We start from the raw sequence: 27,728 nt of genomic DNA on the forward strand, positions 1-27,728 counted from the left end.
TCATAATATTTCCATACTTTAACAACCTGTAGTTTTGTTAGTTCTTCCCTCCACTAATGCACAACCCCTTCCACCCTTTACTAGGAAGCCTTCATGAATTCCTGTAGCACTCCCCAAAAAAATCAATATCTGGGGGCCAACCTTTTGGTTCTGACTTTTTCTGAACTGCTAGTCCTAGGATGCTAAACATGCAGGCTTATCACCAGACCCATACACAAAGCTTTTCCAACTTGGTTGTAACTTCCAAGAGCTTACACTCATTTGGTGCAGGCTTCTAGAACCCAGGACTCACCTCTGTGCCATGAGGCAGCACAGAAGGATGACTTTAGTGGAGGTCTCCTTGGAAAAGCCAGAATAAAAATGAAAGGTATAATTAGGTTCCTTTGCTGGATAATTTAATTTCAGACTACTTCCCTACAAAGCACAAAATCACAGGCTAGCTCTCTCTGACTCTTTCAAGTCACGACCTTCAGTTTTAAGCTTATGTTTCCTGGAGAGCTACCAACAGAGAAGACCCAGGCCAAGAAATAAACTAAGTTCTAGTAGAGGGATCCACTCCACCTCCTTCCTCATAGCCATATGATGATTATTTCAAAAAAGTTTTCTTGCTGGTAGTCAACTTTTGAGTATTAGATAAGATTTTCCATTGATGCAACAGGAAAAATTCGAAGATTTGGGTTGTTTCTCCCAGGGTCCTTTTAAACAATGCCCATACCAAATGTATCTTAAGTCTCACATCTTATGAGCTGATGAAGAGGTGCTTTTTTTTTTTTAAATTGGCGTGTGCTTTGCTGCAATGAGAGGTGATTAACATGCAAATCCCAAGAAAATAATTTATTCACACAAAACAAGAAAGCACAAGGAAATTAGCATTCCCTTTCCGAATAAATCATGCATAATTCAAAAGACAGAGGACACTATGGCTGAGAAAGAACAAAATGAGTTCCACATTGCAGGCAAGGATCAGAGCCTTGACTTCCATGGGCGTGACCCTCCCTAACCGCTGCAAGCATCTTCTTAAAGAGTTCAGAGGTTTATGACCAGCATGACGTTCTCTCTGCTTGCAAAAACAGAGGCAGTACTTTAGGGGCCCAAACTGTAGTCTGATCACATACTGAAAGGCTGACACTGGGCAATTATTTTACCAATTTGTGTTGCTGTCAGTTAGGCCACAAAGATCTCCAATTTCACATATACAGCTATCAGTCAATTTATAGGATCCAGCTAATCGTATGGATGCATTTATTTAGTGCTTCTGAGAACATATGGCCATTAATTATCCTGCCACCACAACAGTAAAAACAAATTTCCAAGCTGCCTATGTGATTTTCCTTTGGCTTCCTCTACCTAGAACTTATAGACAACAGTGAAAACCAATCCTATTTTTAACCTTGGTGGAAAAATCATTGGAAAGTCATCTGTGATATAAGAAGACATGGTGTGGCAATGAAGGAGGCAAGGCTGGAGTGCATTTTCCCCGGAATTATCTTAACCTCATTTAGCATGGTCTGCCCTTTTCAAAATTAAAAGCTTTAATCATTTGGCAATGAATTCTACATGGATAAGACCTCTTTAGGCTCAGGTCCTAAGAGCTAAAATACTGAAATGCAAGGTCAGGGAAAATAGCAATTATTTTTTCTCCCTATAATATACTGTTACAGAGAGTCCATTATGTAAAAGACATACAGATGTGCCTGTAGGATAAAACTTTGAGTCATTTAAGAGATCAGACATGTTGTTAGGAGGAGTCCAAAGAACCTAATAATCCAAGGACAAGGGTCCAAGGTTAACGTACAGGCTTAGAACTTGTTTTAAAGATTTGGTTAAATCCATCCCAGGACAAAATATCTGGTAGTATATTGTTACTCATATACACACAAGATCCTCCCTCCTGCCTTTCTCTAATTTAAGAAAGAACTGTCTAATAACTAGAGCTATCAAATAATGGAATGGAGTGCCTTGTAAGGATGTGAGTTCTCCATCACTGGAAGTACTCGGTCCTCTGCCTGAACATTTGTAAGAGGTACTGTAAGAAGGAAATTCTCTAATGGGGGTGGCAAGGCTGGACTAAATGACTACTTAAGTTCTATTTAAGATTCCATGGGGTTTTTAAATCATCTACTTTTATATCACAATGCCTAAATTTTAGAATTTATGATGTGGAGAAGTCTTTCAAATCTTGGAAGGGGTGGGGGGGGGGAGTTGGCATTGCACCACAGCATGTCACAGTACTGAAAACACTCTTGTTAAAATCCTTTTTCACTGATGCAAAGAGCCAGAAAACAAGACGACAGCATTCTTGAGGCACCTCCTTTTCTTAGGGGAAAAAATAGCTATCCAATAAAAAAAAACGAAGTCACTCAGTATAGCCTCGTAACCTGTCAACTCTGAATCTGGTAAGTGCACATTTTAAAAAGGTCCATTATGATCATTTTGTCACAAATCAAATCCAAGGACAAAAATTTGAAATTTTGACTCGCAGTGACTAAGCTCTAGTCATGGCTGCCTGAAGAGAAATACTGCTTCAAAAAACAACTCCACAAATTTAAATTCTACTTTCAAAATCTCAGTGACAGAATTCTAATGTCATTTTGGGGATGGCATATTTTGGAGAGACGGTTCATAGCCTCCAACTCAGAAGACCGGGGTTTGAGTCTCACCTCTGATACTGGTGATGTCACCTAACCTCTCAATGTCCCAAGCAACTCTTTAGATTAGAAGTGATACTTAAACAGTAGCTGCTCTGCATTAACAGAAGGTGTTTCCTCACTAGGAGTTCCTTACACCAGTGAAATTACAGGTCCAGACCAAAATAAAAACACATTTTTGGACTGATATGGCAATTTTAGGCTCACAGAGCTGTTTTCCTCTTTTTAGAATTTCACATATGAAACCTTTCATGAAATGGGGCAAGTTTATGTGAAAATGCAGATAAAGAAAATTTGGAGATCTAAGTTCTCTGGTGGATTACAAGGGTAGGTGTAGATTTTATACAAGTATTTTAGCAACCAACCACCTCTCCACTTCTATATTAAAGAAAAACAAACAACAAATAGCTCAGTTAGAATAACGGCAAAGGTGAATTTCTCAAGCTGTGCTTCTAAGATTTCTAAGATGGAAGTCCTGTAGCAAACATGAACATATTTTTTAAAGCCAAGAAGCATTACACCAAAAAAGAACTTTTGGAAGCCACACCTCTCTTTCATTTTAATTTTTATTAGCATTTTGAAAACTAGCATAAATATAACAGAAAGAGGACACACCAACACATATACACAGCACAACTAGCTCTTGTTCTTGCATCTTTAAGATGAGTTATAGATTAGACAGTAAGAGACTCATTCAGGAAAAATGAGACAAGCAAAGTAGAACCCCCCAGAATCAGTCTTCCCTACAGAAGAGTGACGTGACAGGTCTTTGGCATGTTTAAGATAAACTACAGCCTTATCATACTCAAAAGGAACCAACCACAAAAACAGCATGGAAAAGTTAAGCAATTCTTTGAGGTTGAATACCAAGAGAGGGAAAGTCTTTTGTAGAGAGAAAAACAGGCTCCTTCCATTACACAAGCTCAAAAGGCAACAGTTGCAATCAAGAATGAAAAGCCAACAACAGTATTCACAAATGCTACACCAAGCATACTGTAGTTAGTTATGTTATTCTAGCACATAACACAGAAGTCTAAACTAACTAGAAGAGAGTGAAAAATGGTCTGAGCTAAGTAGAGTTATGATTACCAAAGCAAACCCCTTGCTAGAGGAGTCCAATTATTAGTACCCCCTACATATATAAGCATATACTAATGTATTGCTTAGCTTATGAATTTATACAAGGTTTCTTGAAGCAGTGTTTTCACCCTAAAAGTTCACTTTGTCTATCTTCAGTGGTTTTTGTTCTGGAACATTATATCCTCTCCTAGAGTCTGTGCAAATGCATCATAGCTGTATAAGAACCTTTTCTGTCTTTGTCGATAGACACAGCTTTTTTTTTTCCTTTTTTTTTTTGGTGGGGGGGGCAAGGTACAGAATTGCTACCACATTAAGTTGCAGCAAAGCCCCTCTAACCCCTTTCTTTTTACCTAACAAGTCTAAGACCTGGGAAACAAAGAAGCTAAAGCATCACTAAGACTATACCACCAGTCCCATTTACTCGTAGTTGGTCATTAGTAGAATTCTATTCCCTTCTTAGAAGTCCATCATGATGAATGGTGCATACTTGGGCGTATGTGGTTACATTTATCCATAGACTCTTATGGTGAAAGCCGTCAAGGCTTTTGCATCACAGTCCTCTGCACCTGTGTCTTTTCCCATTTGAGAGTATAGTTAAAAATCATTGTTCTAGTTATCTCCTTCGAAAAGGAAATGTGTTTTATAAGGACTATTCATAATTGACTATGCCCATTTCAATCTATTCTCAACTTAAATTCAGAAAATTCCCTTTCTAATTTTAAATCGAATGTTAACTACCCCAATTGTTCAAAGCACTTATTTTAGGTTTTAAAATTTAACACTTTGCTAGGGCTATTCTATTTCTATTTTAAAAAAAAAATCCCTTAAAAGATTTTTAGATAGCAAAACATTTGGAGTTAAAAAAAAATTTACAGTCATTTAGGGGAAAAAGGAAGTAGGTAATTCTGACGGAAAATCCATTACATGTAGGAAGCATATTTAATCAAATCAGCAGTCATAATTAGAAATAAAAAGGAATTCACAAAAATGCATAAAGCTACTACTAATCAACACTGGCTTCTCCACATCTAAATATAAAATCAATCAAGGTAAAACACAAGTTGAATACTGGCACAAAGCCCCAATTAAGCACTTTGCTTCTGCTATTCATTTAGGATTTTTTCCTCCTTATACTACCCCTTTCTCTTCCCAAAACAAAGTAAATAGCTCCGGATTCCTGTGTAAAACAGATAATCGTAAGATTAGTATGTTATAATTAGCATACTTTAAAAACAGCTTTTGATAGGTTGGTTATGTTTCTTTTTTTAAATGAAGGCTAGCAATTACTGAAAATATTAAGAACTAGTGTGGGCACAAAGTGTCATTTTCAAACATCAGTTTGTGATACTGATTTAACAATTATACTTCATCAGAACTTACTATCCCCATAAATAAATAGCGCTCTCAATTATTAAAAAAAAATAATCAAGGGATGACATAGGTATATAGATATATTAGCAGCTTAAAAGATGTACATTTATAGCTTCAACATACTCCTCATTTAGAAGATGTTTTTGAAAAGATTACTATGTTGAATTTAAGCGCATCCTCAGGAACTGGACATGGAAGTTCTCTAGAATAACAATATTTCTGGATATTCCTAAGAGGAAAAATATAAAAGAGGAAATAGCCCAAACTGCACAATACAATTCTACGTTATTACTCCAACTGGATTTTTCTCTCCATCAGAAAAACAAGTCGTGGAGTGGTGAATCACTTAGATGAAAGCTCATCTACGGGGATAAATGGAGAGCCCGAGTCAGAGGGCGACACAGGAGAGTCGGTGGTAGTGCTGACTTTAGCTGGTGAGTTACAAGAAGATCCAGCACTGCTGCTGTTTCCATCAAGAGCATCTGAAGACAGACTGGGAGAAGAAAAGGCCACCCATTGTAAATAGAAATCAAGAAATTTGAATGTGCATTTTGCAGGGGGTAGAGGGACAGGGAGAGTCTGCAAATGACCACAGACCATCTGCAGCAAAAAAGTGGTGGTAGTTACAGTTTCAGGATACCATCTGGATAGTAAAGTAAAGAGTAACAAAGAAAAGTTCTCTTTTTCTCATTGAACTAGGTTTACTGTGGTTCAAGTGGATAGGAGAATGTTTTTTCCCAGGTGTGCATAACCATACCTGTCCCATGTACCATATAGTAATCTATTCCTATGGCCACACTTTCAAAAAACACATCCATTATATAATCAATGTTAAATATACACATGCCTGAGAACTAACATTAACTAACTATACAAACTAATCAACAAATCTATTTGAGATTAGCTTGCTAACATCTAAAAAAATGTGCCAAAGCTGACAAGTCAAATAAGGCCTTAATAAAACCATGCAATACACACCTTAATGAATGCTGGAAACCCAATGTTAAATTGCTTACCACATGTCAGGAATTGATGGAACATCAGGAGAAAGCAGACTGCTACTGGTGCCTTGAAAGAATCTCTTTGGTTGATCTTCATTTTCCATTTCGCCTATGAAAAAAACAACAGTGGCAAAGCTAGTTTTAAACATCTTGGAGCTGGGGGGATGGAGGATGGGGTGTCTATTTTCAACCAAAAGAGTGTGTTGATGCAACTTTATGGTCACTTTTGAATAAATGTTAAGATATCCAATGCTTTATGATCATATAATTACATGTGAGGTAAAGAGCATTCCATTGCTGGAAGAGCTTTTGCATACAGGCAGGATTATACAATCATCATGAACCAAAGGCTACATCTTTTTTGTTTTTTAAAGCATCCACATGGATAGAGATTCTCTAACTCTTCCTTGGGAAGATTACTACGTATTTTAGAAGGCTTGAAGGTTATTTAATGCATCTCTCTACCCATGCCCCCAGACATGACTAGACTTTCACCATTTAGGGAAAGCCAGTCTTCTATGTGTTTAAAAAAAAAAAAAAACCCAGAAAAAACCTATCTTCAGAGAAGGTCTCACAGTTTTCTTTAGTAAGGCAACCCTCCTAAACCAACCAGCTCATTTCTGCCCCTTTAAGTTCATTCTCTCTTGTCTTATTCTCAGAGAAAATGGCCAATTGTTGTTTATTGCCACCTGTAAAACCTTCTTATGTTTTGGATCCTCTTCCTAAAAGTTATTCTTCACCTTGGAAGGTTCTCTTCTCTAGCGCAAAAGAACACTGATTCCTTCAGCCTTGCCTACCATAGCCCAATTTGTTCTCGGTACCCTCTTTCTCTACTTTTTACGTGGATTGAAGGGCCCCACAGTCTGAAGTGGTCGAATTACAAGTGAATGTTCACTTCTGTAATATGTAAAAGCAGCTTTTAAACATAAACTAAACAAAACCTCAATCTCCTAAAAGGGAAGATTTCAGTTAAGCTAATGCACAAAATTTTGAACTTAAGCATATATTTAATATATTAAAAAGATTCCAAGTGCTCTATTACCCATAGACTTGCCACTTTTGCATGACACTGACTCATACATTTAAGTTACAGACAGTTTTATTAAAGAAAAAAAAAAGGCCTTACCCACAGCTCAGTCTTCAATAATTTGAGAGTAATTACAAAGAAATGCATATGTCTTGGTTTAATTAAATATGCTATGCTGGAAGCCTGTCATATTAATTAGTTCAAAATATATTATGTTTGAAAGAAGAAAGCATGCTGTGTGTGGTTCTGCTATCTCCTCCTTGACCCCTTCTATTCTCCCATTTTCACCATCCCACTCCAAGAAAATTGAATTTCTTACTAAATATGCAGTTCATTTTGTTTGCTAAGCAAGTAGAGAAAAGAAGAACAAGGTCAAATGGAGACAGGATGAGATGAGCCAAGACTGGCTCAAAAACCACCTTCCTGCTTAAGTCATCATCATCCCAAAACCAACTGTCCTCCTTCCTTTCATCCCACCTTTTTAAAACTAAGAATAAAAACAAACACTACAACCTCAAACATTTTAAAATTTTACACCACATTTTAATATTCTCCACATTAATCACTGGAAGAAAAAGCAATAAAATATTTACTGAACTAAGCAGTCTAAATTGAAAAGTATTTTTATTATAATACTTCTAATATCTATCAAAGGTTACATGGTTAGTGAAAAACTCATCCTAACAAAACCACTACTTGATAAAGATTTAGTGAGAATATATGTGAAATTATTTGTAATAATTGTAACTGTAATTTTTGTAATAATTGTAATAATTGTAAAGTACCATGAAGTGCAAGCTACTCTTAGAGTATATGTTGAGAAAATACAACTTTATAAGTCCCATTTCCTGAACTCCCATAGAACCACGGTACCTTTTCTCTTTATGGGTCCCAGCACACTTGGTCTGATACAGTTGATTGGACTTTGACTCCTCCTGCTGATATAATATGAATCATATTTGTCATTATCATGCCTCTATGCATATGTCAACAGTTGTGATCAGAAGTCTACAAGATTACCAGAGCAAAGCCATCGCTACTCTCACAAAGGATTTGGATAACCAGGTCCAGCTGGCATAACTCATTAGACCAGAAAATGTGGTCATAAAATATAGGTCTCAGAAGCCATGCCCAATCTTTCTCCAATGCCAAGTAAATAGCAGTAGAAGCTTCTAATTTGTTCTGTCCTAATTCTGAGTGAGAATAGGAATAACCTAGTACCAAACGTACTTCTATAACTCGGCTCTCTAGCCAGGAAAATCTTTCTAAATTTGGACACATTAATGGATACCTATGCAGTCCTAATTGTAATTCACAGGGCTATTACAGACCTAGAGATGGATAGAGGCAGCATGCGCAATGGTTACAGAGGGCTGGGTTTGGAATCAGGAAGACTTTGGAGGTTCAAATCTCACTTTTGACACGTTACCAGCTACAGGACCCTGGGCAATCACTTATAGGTAAAGTAACTTCAGGCAATTTGCCAGGACTTCTCCACTAAATAAAATGCCAACAGTTTGGATTTTCAGGAGATACTGGCCCATTCAGATTTGTAGTCAACACTGACTTTTCCACATATTTATCAGCAGCTATAGGAGGAACTCATATAGCTTCCAAAGTCTTAAGACTTTAATTTTCAGTTTTGGTTGATTGAGGGAGTTCCTACATCAGAGGTTAGATGTTCATGAAATCATAGATTCTTTGTGTATTTTTGCATGTTTCTAGGTGGATGAGAGGGTATACTTGTAAAAATTATCTAGAAAATTATATTTGTGAGTCAATATATGCAGAAGGAAGATCTCATGTGTACAAATATGTACAAATTCAGCTGGATAATTCACTACATGTGAAACGATGGTGAAAAAAACAATATTTTAATTTAGCTATGAGAAGACACTACTCATGTTTACTAAGTCCAGAAAAAAGAAACTTAGAAAGAAAAATATAACTTTGCTTTAGCTAGAATCAATTTGGTACTCTCCTATAATGTAAACTTACGTAGCAAATCGTCTAGTCGGGCTAGGAATAGGGCTAGGAGGCATCCCATTGCTGGCAACAAAGGTCTGTAATGAAGGCGAATAGCACTGCTAAAAAAAACCAAACATAACAGGGCTTAAAAAAAAAGAAGATATGCCACTTTCCAAATCACATATACTGTTTACAGTAAGAGAGGCTGTTTGGAATTGGGGGTGCTAAACATAAGGTTTCCTAAGTGTCAGCTTAGCTTATGTTTTCCCCCAGTACCTGACACAGTGTGCTGGACAGAACAGATGCTTAGAAGGCACATGTTTTACTGGCTCATTGAATGAATATTAGAGGGCACATGGTCAAGCTTCACTCTCTTACCTTTCCAATTCCCCTTGTAGGTGAAGGGGCAGGAGATACTGGAATAAAATCAACACGCCTTGGGGATGATGACTTCTCTCCATCGTTATCGTTCTAGGTAAATGGAACAGTATGCAATTATGTCACTGATAGCTGAACCTAGGTGACAGCAGTGAGGAAACATTAGATTGCTGCTGCTGCTGGGGAAAAGCAATTCCTATCACTTTCATTGGTTGGAAAGAGCTCAGAATTTCTACCAACTCTACACCATGGCAAGGAACCTCAAAATCAGTTCTGCTGACAGGTGATATACCTTAAGTTTTGGGAGTACCTGTTACCAGTGGAATTTTAGTGATTCCCAAAAGCTTTCAGTAGCTGTATAGTAGCTCCAAAAGAGCTAGTACTGCTCAGTATCAAGGTATTGGAGAAAAAGGGAATATTATTCTCCCTAAATGTGAGTGGAGATGATACTGAAAATAATATTGTTTAGAAAATGACCGTAGAGGAAATAGTTGAAACTGGGTACTATTGGGGAAGCAGGAACAATGGCATCTACACACATTAAAAATAAGCACTAAAATGACTGGATTCACCTAATTGTTTAAATCCAGCTCTAAAATAGCAGCTCTAAAGGATGTTCTCAGAAAAACCTGGATTTAGATGAACTGATGCAAAGTGAAATGGGCAGAATCAGGAGAATGTTGTACACAGTAACAGCAATACTCAATGATGATCCACTGTGAATGACTTAGCTATTCTCAGCAATACAATGATCCAAGGCAATTCTGAAGGACTTGATGAAAAATGCCATCCACCTCCAGACAAAGAACTGATGGGAATCTGGATGTAAATTGAAGCATACTTTTTCTTTATTTTCCTTCTTTGTTCGCTTGTTTTTTTGTTGATGTTTTCTTTCACAACATGACTAACGTGGAAATATGTTTTGCATGACTGTATATGTATAACCTATATCAAACCTATATTGCTTACCTTATCAATAAGGGAGGAAAAGAATGTGGAACTCAAAAAATTTTTTAAAAACAAATGTGAAAAAAATGTTTACATGTAATTGGAGAAAAAATAGATTACATAAAAATAAAAATTAAGATAAAATATCAGCTCTAAGTTCTGACAGCATCAAAGCACTGAAATGCCAGGTTGCAAGGGGATCCCCAAAGTCTATTTGTGTCTAAATAGCCTAACTGCTACAATCATCAGAGACAACCTGTCAACTCTGGTATTCCAGTATATCTAGGAAAAGAAGTATTATCTTCCCTAGTAACAAGTTTCCAGTCATTGGGTTTATTTAAGACTCTGAAAGAGAGGTCAAACAAGAATCTGAAAATTCAGCTCAATCTTTACTCAGTTCATCAGCCAGGATGACTAACATTGAAAACGGCTGTTCATTTCAACTACCACAATTAAGCAACCATAATCTATACGTAGGAGTTAAACAATTTTTTAGTAAGAGTTTCTAAGTTTTAAACCTGTTTCAATTGAAGGGTATATGCTAAAATAATGTTGGGGAAGTATGCATTATGGATATAAAAGAGTCAAATTTTCAGGAAATCCACCATCTGTGGCTTTAAAGTACAATAGTTAGTAAATTAAGGAGAGAAAATAAGAACTTCGATTGTTTTATCATCTAAGAATTTTGACTAGACTTTTTTGAAGCCCATCATCAAGACCAAGGAGTGCTCCATAACTAAAGTGATGGTTTTGTTTCAGACAGCTGTTTATTTTGAACCCAACTCTTAAAAAGTAGAGAGTAATCTTATGGCTAAACCATACAATATTTCTTCTTAAAAGCATTTTAAGTTACAGCAAATAGAAGCACATCTCATCCTAATTTTCACCAAATAGTATTTAAGGTTTTGAAATAAGGAAGCAGAAATAGGGAAGAATGACATCTTGGTAAGTACAAAATTTCAAAAATTTATGCAAAATTGAAGTACAAATACTTTACCAAGGTTAGAGTTTCTTCCCATGTTTGGCTTATCTGCATTGCAGTTTGAACTTCTCTAAAAAAAAGAAAAAAGAAAAGAATCACACTTGGCCATGTTATTTTTGGTACTTTTTTCCTTTTTTAATAAAAATAAAGACTGGATACAAATATACCTGGAAGTAAACACCATCCTAAAACATTTTAATTCAAAAGTAACATACTCACCGTTCATGTACAGTTTCCCTGTTTAGCATATCCATCCCTTCTTCCTAAAGGACAAGAAAAACAACCACACTAAATGCACTGAATCTTTACCCAGTTTTATTTAATATTTGATGAATCCTCATCTTTTTCTCTTCACTGTGTTATAGAGAAAGAGTCCCTGAACAAGCATACGTGTTTTTGCTTAACATTTAGACTTGCACCAAAATCCCTACTAAAAAGTATCATGGAAGGCTTCTTGAAAGAGGCAGGACAGTGGGAACAACATGAACAAAAGCTGAGAGGTAGAAATAAGCATTATGCGTTGAAGGGCTGGAGAAGAGACTGGCCTGCATGAACTTTAAGATCCGTACTGCCAAATAGTGAGAAATAAGGTCAAATAGACAGGGTGGAGCCAAATTATGAAGGACTTTGAATGTCAGATGAGAAGTCTGGATCTTACTCAACAGGTAATGCCACTGGCATTTTGAGCAGGATAGTTACATTAGCAGGGTAGCTAGGTGGCACAGTGGATAGAGTGCCAGGCTTAGAGTCAGGAAGACTCATCTCTGTGAGTTCAAATCTGGCCTCAGACACTTACTAGCTGTGTGACCCTGGGCAAGCCACTTCCCTCAGTTTTCTCAATTGTAAAAGGAGCTGGAGAAGGAGATGATAAACCACTCTAGTATCTTTGCCAGGAAAACTCAAATGGGATCACAACGAGTCTGACATGACTGAAAACAACTAAACAGCAATAACAAGTTACATTAGCAATAGTGTTTTCAGAAAGACTTCTCTAGTGCTAGAATGCAGGATGGATTGGCCAAAGGGACAGGGGAAGAACTAGAAGTAGAAAAGACTGATGCAGTAATCCAAGGCATAAGGGGCCTGGCTAGTGGGAGTGGAGACAAAAGAATAAATCAGAGAGAGGTTGTCAAGAAAGAATACATGAGATTTAGTGATTGGTGGATGAAAGAGGAGGAAGAATCAGAAACAAAACCAAGACTTTCAATTGTGATTGGGTGAGTATTAATGACATTGATAGAAATGAAGAATTTGGGAGAAGTAGAAGATGTTAATTGGTATTTGAAAACAATATAGTAAAAAAAAAAAAAAACCAAAACCATTCTTTCACACTGAATGTAATTACTGTTATCCACTTTGATTTAATATTTTATAATATCTTTCCTCTGATGAGAGGCTCAATTTTTATCATTCATTTATTCATTCAACAACTGATTTTTTTTTTTTTAAAGGTTCATCTGTGTGCAAGGCACTTTGCTAGATGCTGTGGAGGCATGGTACAAAGATGAATACGATGCAGTCCCTGATCTCAAGGAACTTACAATCAATTAGAGAAGCTTACCACAAAAATCCTTAAAATGTTCCTATCAGAGTGTGAAATTTAAAATCATTCACAATGAATACTTAAAATACTTGGTGATATGATACTTATACCACCTTACCTTATAAAGCACTTTACAAATTTCCGAGTTGTATATTACAACTGATTCTCACAAGAGCCCTGAGGTAAACAGGTCAGATGTTATCTCCATTATCCAGATAAGAAAACTGAGGCTCAGAAAAGGTTAAATGACTTACCAAAGGTTATACAACAAACGCGTGGCAAAATATAGATTAGAAGCTAGTTCTTTTGACTGTCAGTTCAGAGCTTTTACTACCATACCATACTGTAACAATTTTCTGTGCTATTTAAAAAATAAAACAAAACAAAAACACACTGCAAAGGTAAAATCTAAAGAAAAGAGTAAAAGGTGCAAGTTCAGGGCTAATTGTAGATGGAAAGAAACATTCATAAAACGTATCTTAACGGAGGCTCTAGAACTGCTCCCTACAATATAATTTCTGGATGTTCTGTCTGCAATTAGCATACTTTATCTCAAACAGATTCAGTTCATAAAGTCACTTTATATCACTAACTCAAAGAATGAGAATTTAAGAGTCAGAAGGGACCTTGGAGGCCATTTAGTCCAAATGGTACTTTCCTAAGCATCCCCATGACCAAGAACACACCTGGTAAGTGGGCATCTAACCTCTGCTTATGAAGACCTCTAAGGAAGATGAACCCAAGAGCTCCTGAGGCAGACTCTCTCCCTTCAGGGCAGTTCTAATTATTATGTAAGTTTTTTCCTTACAGAAAATCTAAATCTGCCTCTTGGTAGCTTCCACCTATTGCTTCTAGTTCTGCCCTCTGGGACCCAGTGGAATAAGTCTAACCTATCATATGACAGTGTCAAGGCTACACTCATGTCTGTCTGTTCCAATCCTTTAAAAAGTCCTATCAGTGTATAATCTAGGTAAGGTGGGGCCACCAGACCCTTGCAGCAGCAGAGTGCTCTATCTTTGACTCCATTCTCTTCACCACCATCACTAATGGACTTGAATGAAGAAACTGACGGCATGGCTTATCAATTTTCAGATGACAGGATGACAAAGTTCAGTTCTGAACAGATCTGAACTGATCTCAGTAGAATGGAACAAAAGGCCAACTATAACAAAATTAAAGCTAACTGGCACAAATGTAAAGTTTAGCACTTAAAATTTTGAAAAACCCAATTGGACAAGTACAGAACTCTGGGAAACACAGGGACAAAAAAGATCTGGAGGTTTTAAATGACCATAAGCTCAATGTAGAGGGTAATGTGTTTTTAGGTTGCATTACTAGAAGTATGGTGTCTAGAATACAGGAGGTGGATTACACACTTCCCCCTCCCCGCCCCGGTATTCCACCCTAGCCAAATGGCATCCAAATTATTGCCTATAGTACAGAGCATCATCTTTGAAGGGTTCTACTGCATTAGAGGGCTTAGGTTTCTTCTGCTTTGCTTCAGAAGCTACAGCCAGGGTGCAAGCTAGGGGTAGATTTCAGCTGTTTCTTTAAAAAAAGGTTTTTTTAGTTTATATTCTTTTTATTTTTCAGGTAACAAGTATTCTTCTATTAATCTGTCCCTCCCATTCCTTCCACATCTCCTCATAGCAAATTAAAAGGAAAAAACAAAAACAAATAAAGCCCTCATAGCCACATAGTCTAGGAAAACAAATTCTCACATTAGCCATGTCCCAAAATGAATGTCTCTTTCTGCATTTTAAGTTCATCACCTCTCTGTCAGGAATTGAGTACTCGTGTTTCATCTTCATTCTTTTGGACTCATGGCTTATTATTTTCAGCTAAGTTTAAAGAAAACTTTTCTGGTAATTATTGCTGCCTCAGGAAGTAGTGAGTCACCCACCCATGAGCTGAGGTGTTCAAACAGAAGCTAAATGATCACCCATGGAGAATGCTGAAATAGATAACTTCAGAGTTCCCTTTCAACTCTAAGATTCCATTTTTTAAAAAAGGAAGTAATTTGTAAATGTGTATTAAATTTTATCATTTCAGAAGGCACAAACAATAGGTATGTAGAAGACATGGAGGGGGTATTATGTGGTATATAATATGGAGGGAAATTGTGTTCCATTTCCACTTGACATGGCCTACACATGGAAGAGGCATTCTTTACCTTTGTAATATTGCTATTAGCACCCGTAGGAAAGAAGAGGCAGTAGGGGATACAGCTTTCCCTATACATATGCTTAAATGTATATATGGACAAAAATTTCCTTTTAGAGGAATGTTCTACAAAAGAAAATTGTTTTCACTCTTCTAAAAATGAATATGTTTAGTGATATGTTTCTCCAAAGACACTTAGGAAGCCCGTGTATCAAGACACAAACAACATGATGCCTGTTAGGTTTCATTTTCAGAATATGAAGGGGAAATATTACTCAACAAGCACAACCACCATATGTGACACTATCTTGAATTTAAAAGGTTAACTTCTATGGCCAAAAAGAAATCACAATTAAAAACCCAGATATAAAGAAATAGGAAATGGGCAACTGGGAAAAAAAAATAGATCAGAAAATTAAACTGCTGAAAAGAAATCTAAATTTTTCCATTAAATCTGCAGCCAGACTGGGAGCTAATACATTTCTGCTTTCCTCCTTCAACTTTTTTTTTTTTTTTTGTAGTTCTAAATGCAACAAACATTGAATTAATATAGATAATAAGCTGGTTTACTATCTATATTACTTGCTACAGTTAAAATATTCTTTACTCAGAGTTCTGATAACTAGCAACATATAACCAAGTCTCAAATACCTATGGTAATTGAGGGGACAGCGTATACAAATCTCAGAGATAAACAAGAGCTCTCATGGACATTGACTGTAAGCTGTTTTTTATCACTTGAGAAATGCTAAGGACACAATGTAACCCCCGAGCCACAGAGAGAGAGAGCTCAATTTGAATTTCATTTTTCCTAAGGATTTGTTCTGTAAAACTTGGACTCAAAGGGCTGCACTTGACCTAGAGGGCCACAAGTTCCCCACCTCTGACCTATTTTGTAACTGAAAATTAGTTTTTCTAAGTAACAATCCTCTGAGTTCCCTGGGGAGAAAAGGGCATTATATAACATAGTTATATTATTTTTTAAAACTACTACTTTCTAAAATGTAACAAAACTTTTTTTAAATGTAAAAAAAAATTATTTTCTAAACAAATGCCACTCCTAAAATGAAAGTCTAAATTATTAACAATCTTGTATAGTATTACCACACTATGGGAATTAAACTAACTTTGCTTTTTAGTGTTAGATTAAATAGTGACTTTCAAAGTTTTTTCCCCCCCAAATTTTTTCTTACCTGTTTGATCTGATGAATCCGGCTACTAGGGATTCGAAGAGGGGAGGATGGTAGCAACTGCAAAACAATACAGAAAAAAAAAAACAACAAATTTGTTTTAATGTTTCTGCTTAATTCACACTAAGGGAACTTATAAAAATTAAATTGAAAGTTATACTAACGAAAGGTTTAGGGTTTCTAATATAGATTGAAAGAACTGCTCACCTGGGCAATATGGGACAGAAAAGAATGTTACAATATTAATAGAAAAGAGTGATGAAGTGAAAAGGATGCTGGCTTTGAAATCAGATAATCTGAGTTTGAATTCAGACTTTGATGGAGTTAAGATATCTCAATGTGGGCAACTCCTTGCAAAGTGCAAAGTGCAAATCACAGCCTAATACTTCTCATCCAGAATGACTCTTATGGGGAATCTGATTTGATAGTTTTAAAGAAGTCAATGAGAGTGTAAAGAAAAGTCTAAGATGAGGTAATTCGTGCCATATTAGCACTATGTCTCTGGTCCATTTAGGGCTAACTAAGAAAGATGGCCAAATATATCCCATAGTTATATTTATAGCAACTTACTAAAATAAGGCTCTACTTCAGATTTTGTGACAATCAAGGCAAGGGGAACTTAAGCTTATCTTCCCTAAGCAAATTCTTTTCTGACAGTGCAAATGACATTGAAACAAGATTTCAAGAGACATATTTAAACCTCTTAAGAGGCAAAACTGTTTAAGTGTCCTTAAGCATTGTAGGAGGAATATTATTTACATATAACTGATTGATTATAAATCATTCACATCTGCTATTCATTAACCAAAGGATTCTCTACTAGGCCAACGCTTAGTCAAGTTAGTGTTAATATATTTGAACATATCAAAACTACATTTCTTTAAAAACAAGCAGTAATTCTGGCTTTTTATTAAATCCAAATTAGCTGGCCAAGACACCAAAAGGATAACAAATCAGTTAGGTTGGAGCAGCGAGTTACTTTATATTGAAAAACTTAACATGGACTGTTGCTTTCAGCGTAATGAGAAGACTTGTACTTGTCCTGGCCTACCTGATAAGTCCCTAGCCCAGAAGTTGGGCTAGGGGCAGGAGCACACAGCAAGAAACAGTCTCTAGATTGCTGTGAACACCAATTACTAACTGAAGATGGACTGCAAAACTGAGTTCAAATACCAAACGTGTTTGTATACAGAATGCAAAGCAATAGGCTAGATGCTGAGAGATATACAAAGGTCAGTAAGACTTAGGCCGTACCCTCAAGAAATAGATCTGGTAGGAGCCAGAATTCAAACATAGGTTCTTGAAACTCCAAATCCAGAACTCTCTCTCTGCTATATCATGCTGCTTTCTAGCTAGCAACAAGATAAATTCAATTAATAAATACTCCCACTGTGGTGCAGAGCACTATTAGACACTATTATAATTAAGTTTAGAGAAGATATGGTCCTTCTTATCGGTGCAGAGCTCAGGGTTTAGTAGGAGGATAGGGTATATACACAAAGAACTAAAATACAAAGTAATACATGATGCGAAAGGTAGAAGGTAAGGCATTATGAGAGATCAGAGGGGGAAATAAGGAATGCATTGGGGAAATTCACAGAAAGCTTCAAGGAGGAGGTGTTACTTAATTAAGTTAGGCTTTAAGGGATTTGATGTAGTTCAACAAACATTTATTCAGAACCTACAGAGGTAGAGAACGCACTATACTAGGTGTTAAGGATATGAAACTGCCCTTGCTCTCTAGAACCTCACAGTCTAATAGGAGGAATGACAAATAACTAAGATACTTGAGAATGGGATATGCATAGAAGGGATCCTAGCAAAGTACTAGGAATTCACCAGGGTGGAGAGAGAAGGGAAAGGAGAGAGGACTAGGGGCTGGAATTCCAGGCACAAAATAGCCGTGAAGTAGGAAGACAGACGAATTGAGTTAGGGACGAAATGTAGTACAGTTTGGCAGGAGGGGATAATGGCAATAAAAGCACTCTGTAAAATATAAAGTGCTACAAATAGTATTATACAGGCTGTCTCAAAAGTCTTAATGCAGTTTTAGGCTATTAAAAATGTAAAATTGCACAAAGACTTTTGGGACACGCCACGTAAGGCTCAAAAGGTAGAATGGCACATAGTAAGGGCTTAATAAATCCTTGATGACATTGATGATGGTGATGACTACGTTTAGGTCACAGAAAGCCTTGAATGCTAGGCTAAGTCTGGATTTTATTTGGTAGGTTGGGGAGAGGAGTGACCTGATCAGGGTTGTGTATGAATAGGAGGACTAGAGAAAGAGCCTGGTGGTAAATATGCTTACAAGAGACTGTGTGGAATGGCTGAAAGAATGCTAGGCCTGGAATCAGAAAAGCTGGGTTCAAATGTCGTCTCCTACTCTTTATATGGCCTGGACAAGTCATTTCAACCTCCCTGAACCTCAGTTTCCTCATGTCTAGAAAGGTGGGGGGTGGGTGGGTTACATGAACTCTGACGTCCTTTCTAGATCTAAATTTGTCAGCCTGGTGTTGATATGGTGAGGAAAAGATTTCAGTTTTTAAAATATCTCTTATGAATGGAGGCTTCTTCCTCTTCTCTAAAATTGCTTAATGACTCTTAAAACTGTATCATTCCATATTCTCTCTGGACCTTTTAAATGTACATTCTTAGATAAAAGTGGTTACGCTTGTGGTTTCCTTTTGTCACTAAATATTAATTCAAATATATGCTTTGTAAAATGGATACAATCCACATGCATATAAGAATAAGGACTAAACCTGTGATTTCATTAATAAAGGGAACTCCCAAAATTTTATACTGATTCTCTGACATAGCAGAATCTCCCCCTCTGCCCACGTGGAGTGGTACCTTCTCTACAACTTGGATTTTATTAATACACTCTACGTGCTTATAGTTTTTAATAAATAACATTTACAGATTAGAGAACCATAGGATTTTTGAGTTAAAAAGGACATTAAAAATGATCAAATTTCATTATACTAATGTATAAGTAATTGCCTGTCCATTCCCCTCTATCTGTGTTTGGCATTTGAATTGTATTCTTTTTGGGGCTATCAAAAAGAATGTGGGCATGTTTGGATGAAGGCTGTTCTTCTTGGGAGCTATTACATCAGGCTCTCTGCTCTAGTTGTACAGTAAATAATATTTCTAAGTTAAATACTCAATAAAATTTGCTCTAGAGATGATATCATATTAATAAAATGCATTCAGCTATAATGAATTTTTAATTCATTTTTGCTTACTGATTTAAAAATAAATGCCACACTGAAAAATTATTGCTGTAAAAGGGCTATTTTTGTTTAGATGTTATGTGACATTATGACACACGAAGGTGATAGTTTAAGACCAAAGAATAATGAATACTAGATTCCTCTAAATAGCATGTGAAAATTCTCTTTTCAAGCAAAAAAAAAAAAAATGAAGCCCAGTGATCTCCTATATTAAAAACAAAATCCTTGTTAAAGCCACATGGGCTCTAGAAAGAAATTTCACCACAAATGTAGAGAATTATCAATAGTATATGTGTTGATCTCTCCCTAAGTATTGTTAAAGTAGCACGAGCGGTCGGTAATGATGAATAGGCTATCAGCATTTTCTTACCAGGTTGTGCCGGTTTAAAAATGTAGTACTATTCCTTCTGGTTCTTAACATATCAGCCTGGAATACCTGTGAATTGTCACTGAAACCAAAACACAAATATATTTGTCAAATATAGTTACAGGCCATCATAGGTGATTTAAAAAAAAAGAAAGAAAGAAACTGCCTTTCAAATGTTTGAGAACTATGTCCCCAAATTTAACAGCTATTCAGAGATGGATAAAAAAAACACAGAGTGATTCAAAGTACAGTTAGCACCACAATTAGCCAACCAAATTTAGATGCGAACCCAGAAACTGGGGCATTCCATCCTTAGTTACATTTCTAATATGAATAACAATGTTGGGAATTTAGTATTAAGTTTGTATCACTTTCAGATGAAGTTCAAAGTATGGCTTTTATACCTGTCATCCAAAGTTAAGAGCAGGGCTCCAAAATGTAAGTCCCAGATTACCTTTAAGCAATCACCTTTTCACTTGAATGAGGGGGAATCCAACATGTCAGACTCCAGAAATATCCCCCATTTTCTACTTCCCATACAAGGGTTTTTGAAAGGAATCATTGTCTGACTCCCTGGACTCTACTGTTCTTTAGTAGTTCACTCATAGAACTAGGTGACAAGGATGAAAGTGAATGGCTGGTGCATAAGTAAACTCATCTCCTAAGTTTCTGAGCCATGATAAAACGGAATTTTCTCCTCATTCAAGTCTGAAGTCAGTCTTTAGTCTACAGAAGAAATAAATTCAAATATAAGAAACAACAACTCAAAGATTCAGAGAAATCTTTTGTTTAATGACAGGCCTAGGAAAGTAGTTAACTACATTAATCTTTATATCTTTTACTCATTGCTGAGGGGTGGGGGAGAAGAGAGGGATATTTCTACCAATAATTTTATTTTGTTGCTTATCCCAGTAATAAAACTAGCCAAATGGAAAAAACAAAAAGGGATTATAAAGAACTGAGAACGATAAAACACATCTGTCACTGACTTTTAGGCTTATAATCACCTATACAAAAGCCTGGTAACTCTATAACCAGATTAATACTTGCCCTAAAGAACTTGTTAAGAAGCACAAACTATCAAATGCTGGTGCAAAGGAGACAGTGGGATTTCTTAAAGAGGCATCATTAAATGAGTTCAGGAAGTTATTTGAAAGAAGTGAAAGGATGTTTAACAAGTGCTGAATAAAAAGCTGTCTTGGCCTGGAATGGTATTGAGGAAGGAATGGCAATGAAAAGGGAAAAAAATGAACGGCATACATAGTGGAACTGAAAGAAGCCTAGGTAAAAATCCAAATTTCCCAGTTGGAAGTCAAAGCTTACAATACCTTCCGGAACTTTGTGGATTAACCTCTGACCAAATCTTGTGTCAGCTAAAATAGCATTGTTAGTGTTACTTCATGAACCCTGGACAGGACCTCTAATGGAGGTCCAGCCCTCCTTGTGTTCAGGCAGATAATAGTACATTATAATAAGCTTCCATTTGCATAATGCTTTGTGAGCAAAGTCCTCTAAATCACCCAGGGAGGTAGCTTGAGCTCCAATTTTTTTTTTTTTGGAGGCACTTGGTCCCTTCAATTTCTAAGCCCTCAGCTTCTCCTGAGTGGAATGTTTTATCCTCATTTAAACCATATTTTCAACTTAGACCCTACGAGTACCTTGATGAAGCAGAAAATCTGACAGATGCAACATTCAATCAATTTCACTCCAATATCTATCTTGTCTCCCAGTTTTCTGCTTTTCCTTACTTGTTTTCCATGCCATCTTTGATGCTTTGACCATCACTGAAGGTTCTTGACAAGCAAATGGCTTTCCTCATCCTCTTGGGAGCTGTTACTTTTTTCCTTCATGAAACCTTCCATCACTGACCAACCCTGTTATCAATGCTTTCCCCCATTCATTACTGGCCCTAAATAAAAGCTGAAAATCACAACAGAATCCTATATTTTCTAAATCATTCAAGCTTCTCAAATATAAACACACCACAAGGCCCTCTTGCTGGGGTGGCTGCCATCTCCTATCTGCCTATTTAGATAAAATACTTTCATAGTTTCATGGATTTTAGTTTCAAAATTTCATGGATTTTAGAGCTGAAAGTGACCTTAGAGTAGGGGCTTAACCTAGGGCCCATGGGGTCTGTGGATAGATTTCAGGGGGTCCATAAACCTGGATGGTGAAAAAAAATCACATCTTAATTTTCACTAACCTCTAACTGAAACTTAGCATTTCCTTCAATTATCAAAAAACATTATTCTGAGATGTATAGGTTTTACCTGATTACCAGAGAAGTCCATGACTCACAAAAAGTTAAGAAACCCTGCCTTAGAGACCAACTAGTTCAACTCCTTCATAATACAGCTGAGGAAATGGAGGCCCAGAGAGATTAAGTGATTTGCTCAAGAACACAGTCAGGAAGTGGCAGAACTGAGATTCTAACCCAGGTCCTATAACTCTAAATTCAGCATCTTTTTGCTGCACTTCCTCGACCCTATGCATTACTTTTTTTTTTAACTTAATTTTCTTTTCACTTTATGCTGCATAGAAGTTCATGCTTCTTTACCTCAAAAAGTTTGGAGTGGATATAATGCCGAAATCAAGAGTCAAAGAACCTGAATTCAAATCTAAGATATCATCATCTGTATGACCTTGGGACACATATGTCACTTAGCTTCTCTGCATTTCAGTTTCCTCATCTGAAAAATGAGGGGAAGTTGGTCTGGATGGTCTCTAAGGTCCCTTCCAGCTCTTTACCTACCATCTTAATTATTGAGCATATGTACATTAGCAGGATATAAGAATGAAGTTAAACTACTATACCAGCATTCAATTCTTGGGCCATTAAAAGTACATATTTTGGTTGCCACTGTCAGAAATGTTTACTGTCATCTGATACATTCAGGGTGTAACATTTCTGCAACACCTTTTCCGTTCAGAGAAAGTGTCTTTCCACCCTGCCCTTCGAGTTGGGAGTATATTTGTACTGGTATGGTGTGGGGAAGCAGCATTGTCCAAGCGTGACAAAAAATGAACGCGAGCACAACGACTGGGGGGGGTGGAGGGGGGGGATAAGAGAGAGTTACCTAGAAGAGGGCTAGAGATGGTGAAGAAAGTTAGCCAAAACCAGGAAAAGCACCTGCTCCACTTTACAGCAATTAGCTGCGGCACTCGGTGCCGGGCTCCCAGCCAGGACGGGGTGTCTATATCAACCTCGGGGCAAGCTAGCGCGCGCCTGGGTCAGCCGGTACTGTTGACCGGCTGGGCTCGAGGTGGGAAGAAGATAATAGAGGAAGGTTGGTTTGAAAGGGATGAAGAAATGATGGAGGAGGGGAGATGGGTGAAGAAACACCTGCTGAAGCGGATGCGGGGCGCATGCGCACAGCCCCCCCCCAAGCATCCTCGGCCGCCCAGCTAGCCCTCACTCACCTGAGCCCATGGATGAGCGGAGCGCTGTTGGACCTCCGCAGGCCGCCCCCGTCAGTGCCCTGTGGCAGCTCCAGGTCCAGCTCCATCTTCTCCTGAGCCATGGCGGGGGGCAGGTGCCGGGCCTCAGCTCTGGGCTCCCATTCACCCCAGGGCGCGGGGGGGGGGGGGTTGAGGGGGGCGGGGACCAGGAGTGGGGAGTGATGGGGATGGAGGAGGCGGAGGCAACTCTAGACGGCGGGGCGGCTCATGCTGCTGCCAACCCGGGGCGGCCGTGGGCGGGGGCCCGGTTCAAGGCTTGGAGGCCCGCCCAGCAGCAGAGAGCACGGCGGGGGGCAGGGCCCGGCCTAGCCACTCCGGCCCCCATGCTCTGGGCCCTGGCCTCACGCCTGGGCACGGCAGCTTCCTGGGCACCCTCCACCCCCAGCCCCTTCCCTTCGGCCTCAGGGACAAGTTAGCACGCCGACGCTCCGGGGTCGCGGCTGCCGCCGGCCCTCCTTCTGAGCCCCCGGGACCCAGGAGCGGAAGGGCCGAGGGCAAAACAAAAACTGCAACCTGCCGCCTCCTGAGAGCAGGCAGGGTCCGCCCCGCACGCTTACGCCCCCACGTCCGCCCCGACAGCACGGCCTTACGGCGCAAGCGCCGGCATCGGGCATCCTGCCTCCCCTTCTCCTTCCCCAGCCATGTTTCCGGGGGACGCTTAGAAAATTAGCTCTCCTCTTCCTTACTCCCCAGGTTAAGGGCCCCTAGGACGATTCTCTTTGACCATCGCTTTTGTTGTGGGTGCGCAGGAGAGAAAGCGGGCGAGAGGAGAGAGGGGGCCTGTCCAACTCGGTTTTTACAAGTTGGAGCGATTAGGCACTTAGTTGCCTTGGAAAACTCAAGATGCAGAAGGCAAAAGCCAGCAAACTAACCCGGGAGGATGTAGAAGACGGTAGCCAAAGTGTCAGAGAGAACACAAAGTCATGGGCAAATATTGAACACAGCAGAATACAGGACACCTCTTCCAGGCCCCCCCCCCCCCAAATTAACTTCATAAAAGATTAGGTTTTGGAAGAACCAAGATGTAGAGGAAAGAGCTCAGGGTTTGTAAAGAGAGATCCGAATTCAAATTCTGAGGCTGCCACTTCCCGTGGTGGGACGCTAGACAAATAAATCACTTTACTTCTCTGGGTCCCATTATCATCTTTAAAATGAGAATGATTGAATTAGACGTTCTCTAAGTTCTCTCCAGTTCTAGATCTACGGTTCTAGGAGTCAGGAACAAAAGGGTTGAAGTCCTGCCTTTTGACACACTATCAACTGTGGTAACCTCTTAACATGTTCTATACGGGTCGAGGCAGTTTCCCTTTCCCCCGATGTGGGATTTATACATATTGATGAAAATAGAGGTCCCCACATATCCTCAAGTACCAAAAAAAAAAAAAAAAAAAAAACCAACCAAACAAAAACAAACAAAAAAAAACCAACCCCCTCAAAAAAAAAAACCCCACAATGAATTTTGAAAGTAAAATCTTTACAAATGCATTTTACCTTAAATCATTGCAGGAGCAATCTTCTTTGCTTGCCATCTTCAACGAGTGATAGCAAATAAATAGCAAAGACACATCCACCAACTATATCAATTCCTCCTCTGCATTACTTGTCTTATGCCAATGGGATCTGTGATGTCATCAATTTCCTGTTACCTAGAAACAGTACTCCCCAAAGAATATCGCAATCTGGTCTCACCCTATTATCAGGATTAAGCCCCTCTTACTTTCCGGCCATTATAACTAATAACGTTGCAAATTAAGACCAAAGCCCCAACCTCCCACATCAGATAAATCCTCAAAGAAACAGGGTAGGAACTTGAACAAATATCAGACAACCTTATCCAAAGAAACAACTTAGTTTCCTCTATTGATTTCATATTCTTTTTGTGTTTTCCTCTATTGGTGATCCAAATCTATTTTAAAACTCTTCACCAAAAGGGACCAAATCCACTAGTCATTCCGTAAATATTTGCCACCCAATCTTTCCAGAGATTGGGTCACTTGGGGGGGGGGGGGGGGTGAAGGGAATAGAAAAGAAACAAATATACTTTCTGCTCTGTGGAAATTGTTGGGGAATTAAAACACATAGAAGGAATATGACAACAATTACAAACAATGAATCAACGAGTACAAAATGATTGGGGGTGGGGGGAGAGTGGTCTGGACCCCAAATTGCATGAGGCCTGGGAACTCCCCACATAGGGCTCCTTCCACAGAGGCAGATCAGAAACTCATCTATAACTTGGTCTTAAGAAACATCTGAGACACATCCAAGCTAGATTGCTTACTTGCCCATGGTCACATAGCTAGTATGTGTCATAAACAAGATTGGAACCCAAGTGTTTTTGCCTCCAAGGTTGGCTGGTCCCCTACCTGCAATGCCACATTGCCTTTCAGGCAAATGATACAGTGTTACAAATTGAAAACGGGGTTGAGAAGTAAAAGAGCAGTTAAAATGGGGTGAGAATAATCAAGAACAAACAGCTTCTTGGAAACAAGCAGGTAAAACATGTTTGCAAGTTGATATGGTGAACTTAAAGTATTTTTGAAAGGAGTGCAGTCAGTTTTCAAGTACCAACAGGATTTTCCCCCTGAGCTATATCCATATGGAGGCTCAAGAGATTCCAGTTTTCACAAAACATTACCTGCTTTAAAGCTGGAAGGTCAACAGCAGAGCCAGGAATTCAAAGCCATCCTCTGGCTGAAGTCATGCCTCTGAATCATGATTGTCAGGATCAGCTGTCTTGCCTCCTGCACACGCTTAATAAGTATTTGTTGGAACTGAATTCCTGCTCTCTTTCTTTTACAGATTTTATAAGTCGCATTTCTATAGCTCTTGGACGCTTGCAATACAACTCTTTCCTCACAACCTTGTAATTATCCCCATTTTACAGATGCAGAAACCGAGGCTCTGAGAGGTGAAATGATCTGTCCCTTATCACACAGCAGATAATTTGTCAGAGGAGGGAGGGGCTGGGACCTAAGTCCTTCTGATTCCAGTTCCACCGCTCTATCTAATACACTGGTGCTGCTCTTACTTAAATTAATTGTACTGGTAAAAAAAAATAAGGATGAGTCTTTCCACCTACTTATCTTTAAAGGGCAAAAGGACAATAAATGGCATGTTCCGAAAAGGGGGGAAGGGGTGAGTAGGAAGGATTTATAAAAATTGCGTGGAGGTAGAACCATACAATTCTGACAAGATTTTTCCCTTTTCCTTTATCTCCCTTTGACCTAGCGCTTCCCACTTGACCGTCTTAAAAAGCTGCACAAACGTTCACTCCAGTTCAATAAGAAATCAGTCTCCCTTCCCCCCCATTCCAAAGAAAGACCACCAGAACTGGCGGATTTAGGTAATTTCCCTGATTGGCCATGGAGTCATCCGAAGGTCGGAGTGAGGAGAAATTGAGGGGCTTTAGGGTCCTTACTCTTTCTCCTCCAGCCATTGGCCCGAGCCCCTTCCTAGAAAGACCTGCTCGTATTCCACCAGCCTATTGGTCCCTTTCAAATTCTAGCGCCAGGGCCCATCTGCCAATAGTTACTACCTGAGCGCCCCGCCTCCGGCAAAGGCTCCCCCTTTTCGCGGAGTTGTTTTCTTGCGCATGCTTCCTAAGAGCTGACTTGCCTGGGTGGTCACAGAACGCCCAGAAGGAGTGGCGGAAAGAGGGCCGGGCCTGCTGTTGCTGAGGCTTCGGAAGCTGTGGCGACGGCGACGGAAGCAGTACAGGCAGCAGGTTGTAGTTTTTGTTTTGGCCCCAACCCGCCAGCTGGTTCTCCGGGGCTGTTCCTGCCGGCCTGAGGAAGAGGAGGAGGAGGAGGATTGACTGCATCTGTAGCCCTTATCTGGTCGGGTGGAGGGGAGTGGGGAACCTAGAATTAGCGGGGCGAAGTCCCGGGACAGAGGATGGGGGGCTGGGCCCAGGCCCAGGCCCAGACCCAGACCCAGGCCCAGGTCCTACCAGTGCTGGGCCTCTGCCCTGCATCGTGTGATCGGCTGCCAGGGTGGCCGCGATGTTTGTAGGCCCCGGGGAAGGCGGCAGTATGAGCCTCCCCTTCTCCTTCTAGAGCCACCACCTCCTCCTGCTGCTTCCTTCTCTCCCCCTCTCCCTGTCCTGCAGTGAGTGGGAGCCGAGAGAACCCAGAGCTGAGAACCGATCGTAGCCAAAGGCCATCCCCACATCCCGATACCCAGCCTCCCGGCATGGCTCAGGAGAAAATGGAGTTGGACCTGGAGCTGCCGACTGCTGCCACCGACCCCCCGGATGGGGGCAGCCTGAGGAGGTCCAACAGTGCTCCCTTGATCCATGGGCTCAGGTGGGTAGGAGGTGGTGGGGGTGGGGAATACAGAGTTTAGGCTCCGGGCCCCCA

General features: G+C 39.3%; 2 protein-coding genes across 6 annotated transcripts in view; one reads left to right on the plus strand and one right to left on the minus strand.

Moving 5' to 3' along the window:
• LOC114024848 (protein FAM122A-like) overlaps window positions 1-27,038 on the minus strand; it is a 41,604-nt gene extending 14,566 nt beyond the window's left edge. For 2 of the 4 annotated variants that reach the window (XR_003566959.1, XM_027838075.1), the window contains exons 1-9: window positions 23,329-23,609; window positions 19,909-19,987; window positions 16,303-16,359; window positions 11,623-11,666; window positions 11,419-11,473; window positions 9,474-9,566; window positions 9,126-9,214; window positions 8,001-8,065; window positions 6,116-6,209 (exon numbers count right to left, since the gene is read on the minus strand). Coding sequence is in view for 3 of the 4 variants with exons in the window: in XM_027838075.1 (XP_027693876.1) it covers window positions 6,116-6,209; window positions 8,001-8,065; window positions 9,126-9,214; window positions 9,474-9,566; window positions 11,419-11,473; window positions 11,623-11,666; window positions 16,303-16,359; window positions 19,909-19,987; window positions 23,329-23,429 (677 nt within the window). In the remaining variant the exon portion in view is untranslated. Of the gene's footprint in view, window positions 1-3,373; window positions 5,593-6,115; window positions 6,210-8,000; window positions 8,066-9,125; window positions 9,215-9,473; window positions 9,567-11,418; window positions 11,474-11,622; window positions 11,667-16,302; window positions 16,360-19,908; window positions 19,988-23,328; window positions 23,610-26,905 lie in introns of those variants that run through there. The other 2 variants (XM_027838054.1, XM_027838063.1) reach the window with 2 other exon arrangements.
• FAM122B (family with sequence similarity 122B) overlaps window positions 27,012-27,728 on the plus strand; it is a 45,910-nt gene continuing 45,193 nt past the window's right edge. The window contains exons 1-2 of one of the 2 annotated variants that reach the window (XM_027838032.1): window positions 27,012-27,094; window positions 27,479-27,674. In XM_027838032.1, coding sequence (XP_027693833.1) covers window positions 27,562-27,674 — 113 coding nt within the window. In that variant the 5' untranslated portion in view covers window positions 27,012-27,094; window positions 27,479-27,561. Of the gene's footprint in view, window positions 27,675-27,728 lie in introns of both variants that reach the window. The other variant, XM_027838041.1, reaches the window with a different exon arrangement.

Source organism: Vombatus ursinus, unplaced genomic scaffold (assembly GCF_900497805.2).
Source record: "Vombatus ursinus unplaced genomic scaffold, bare-nosed wombat genome assembly UNPS02004573.1, whole genome shotgun sequence".
In the NCBI taxonomy this organism is placed as follows: Eukaryota; Metazoa; Chordata; class Mammalia; order Diprotodontia; family Vombatidae; genus Vombatus; species Vombatus ursinus.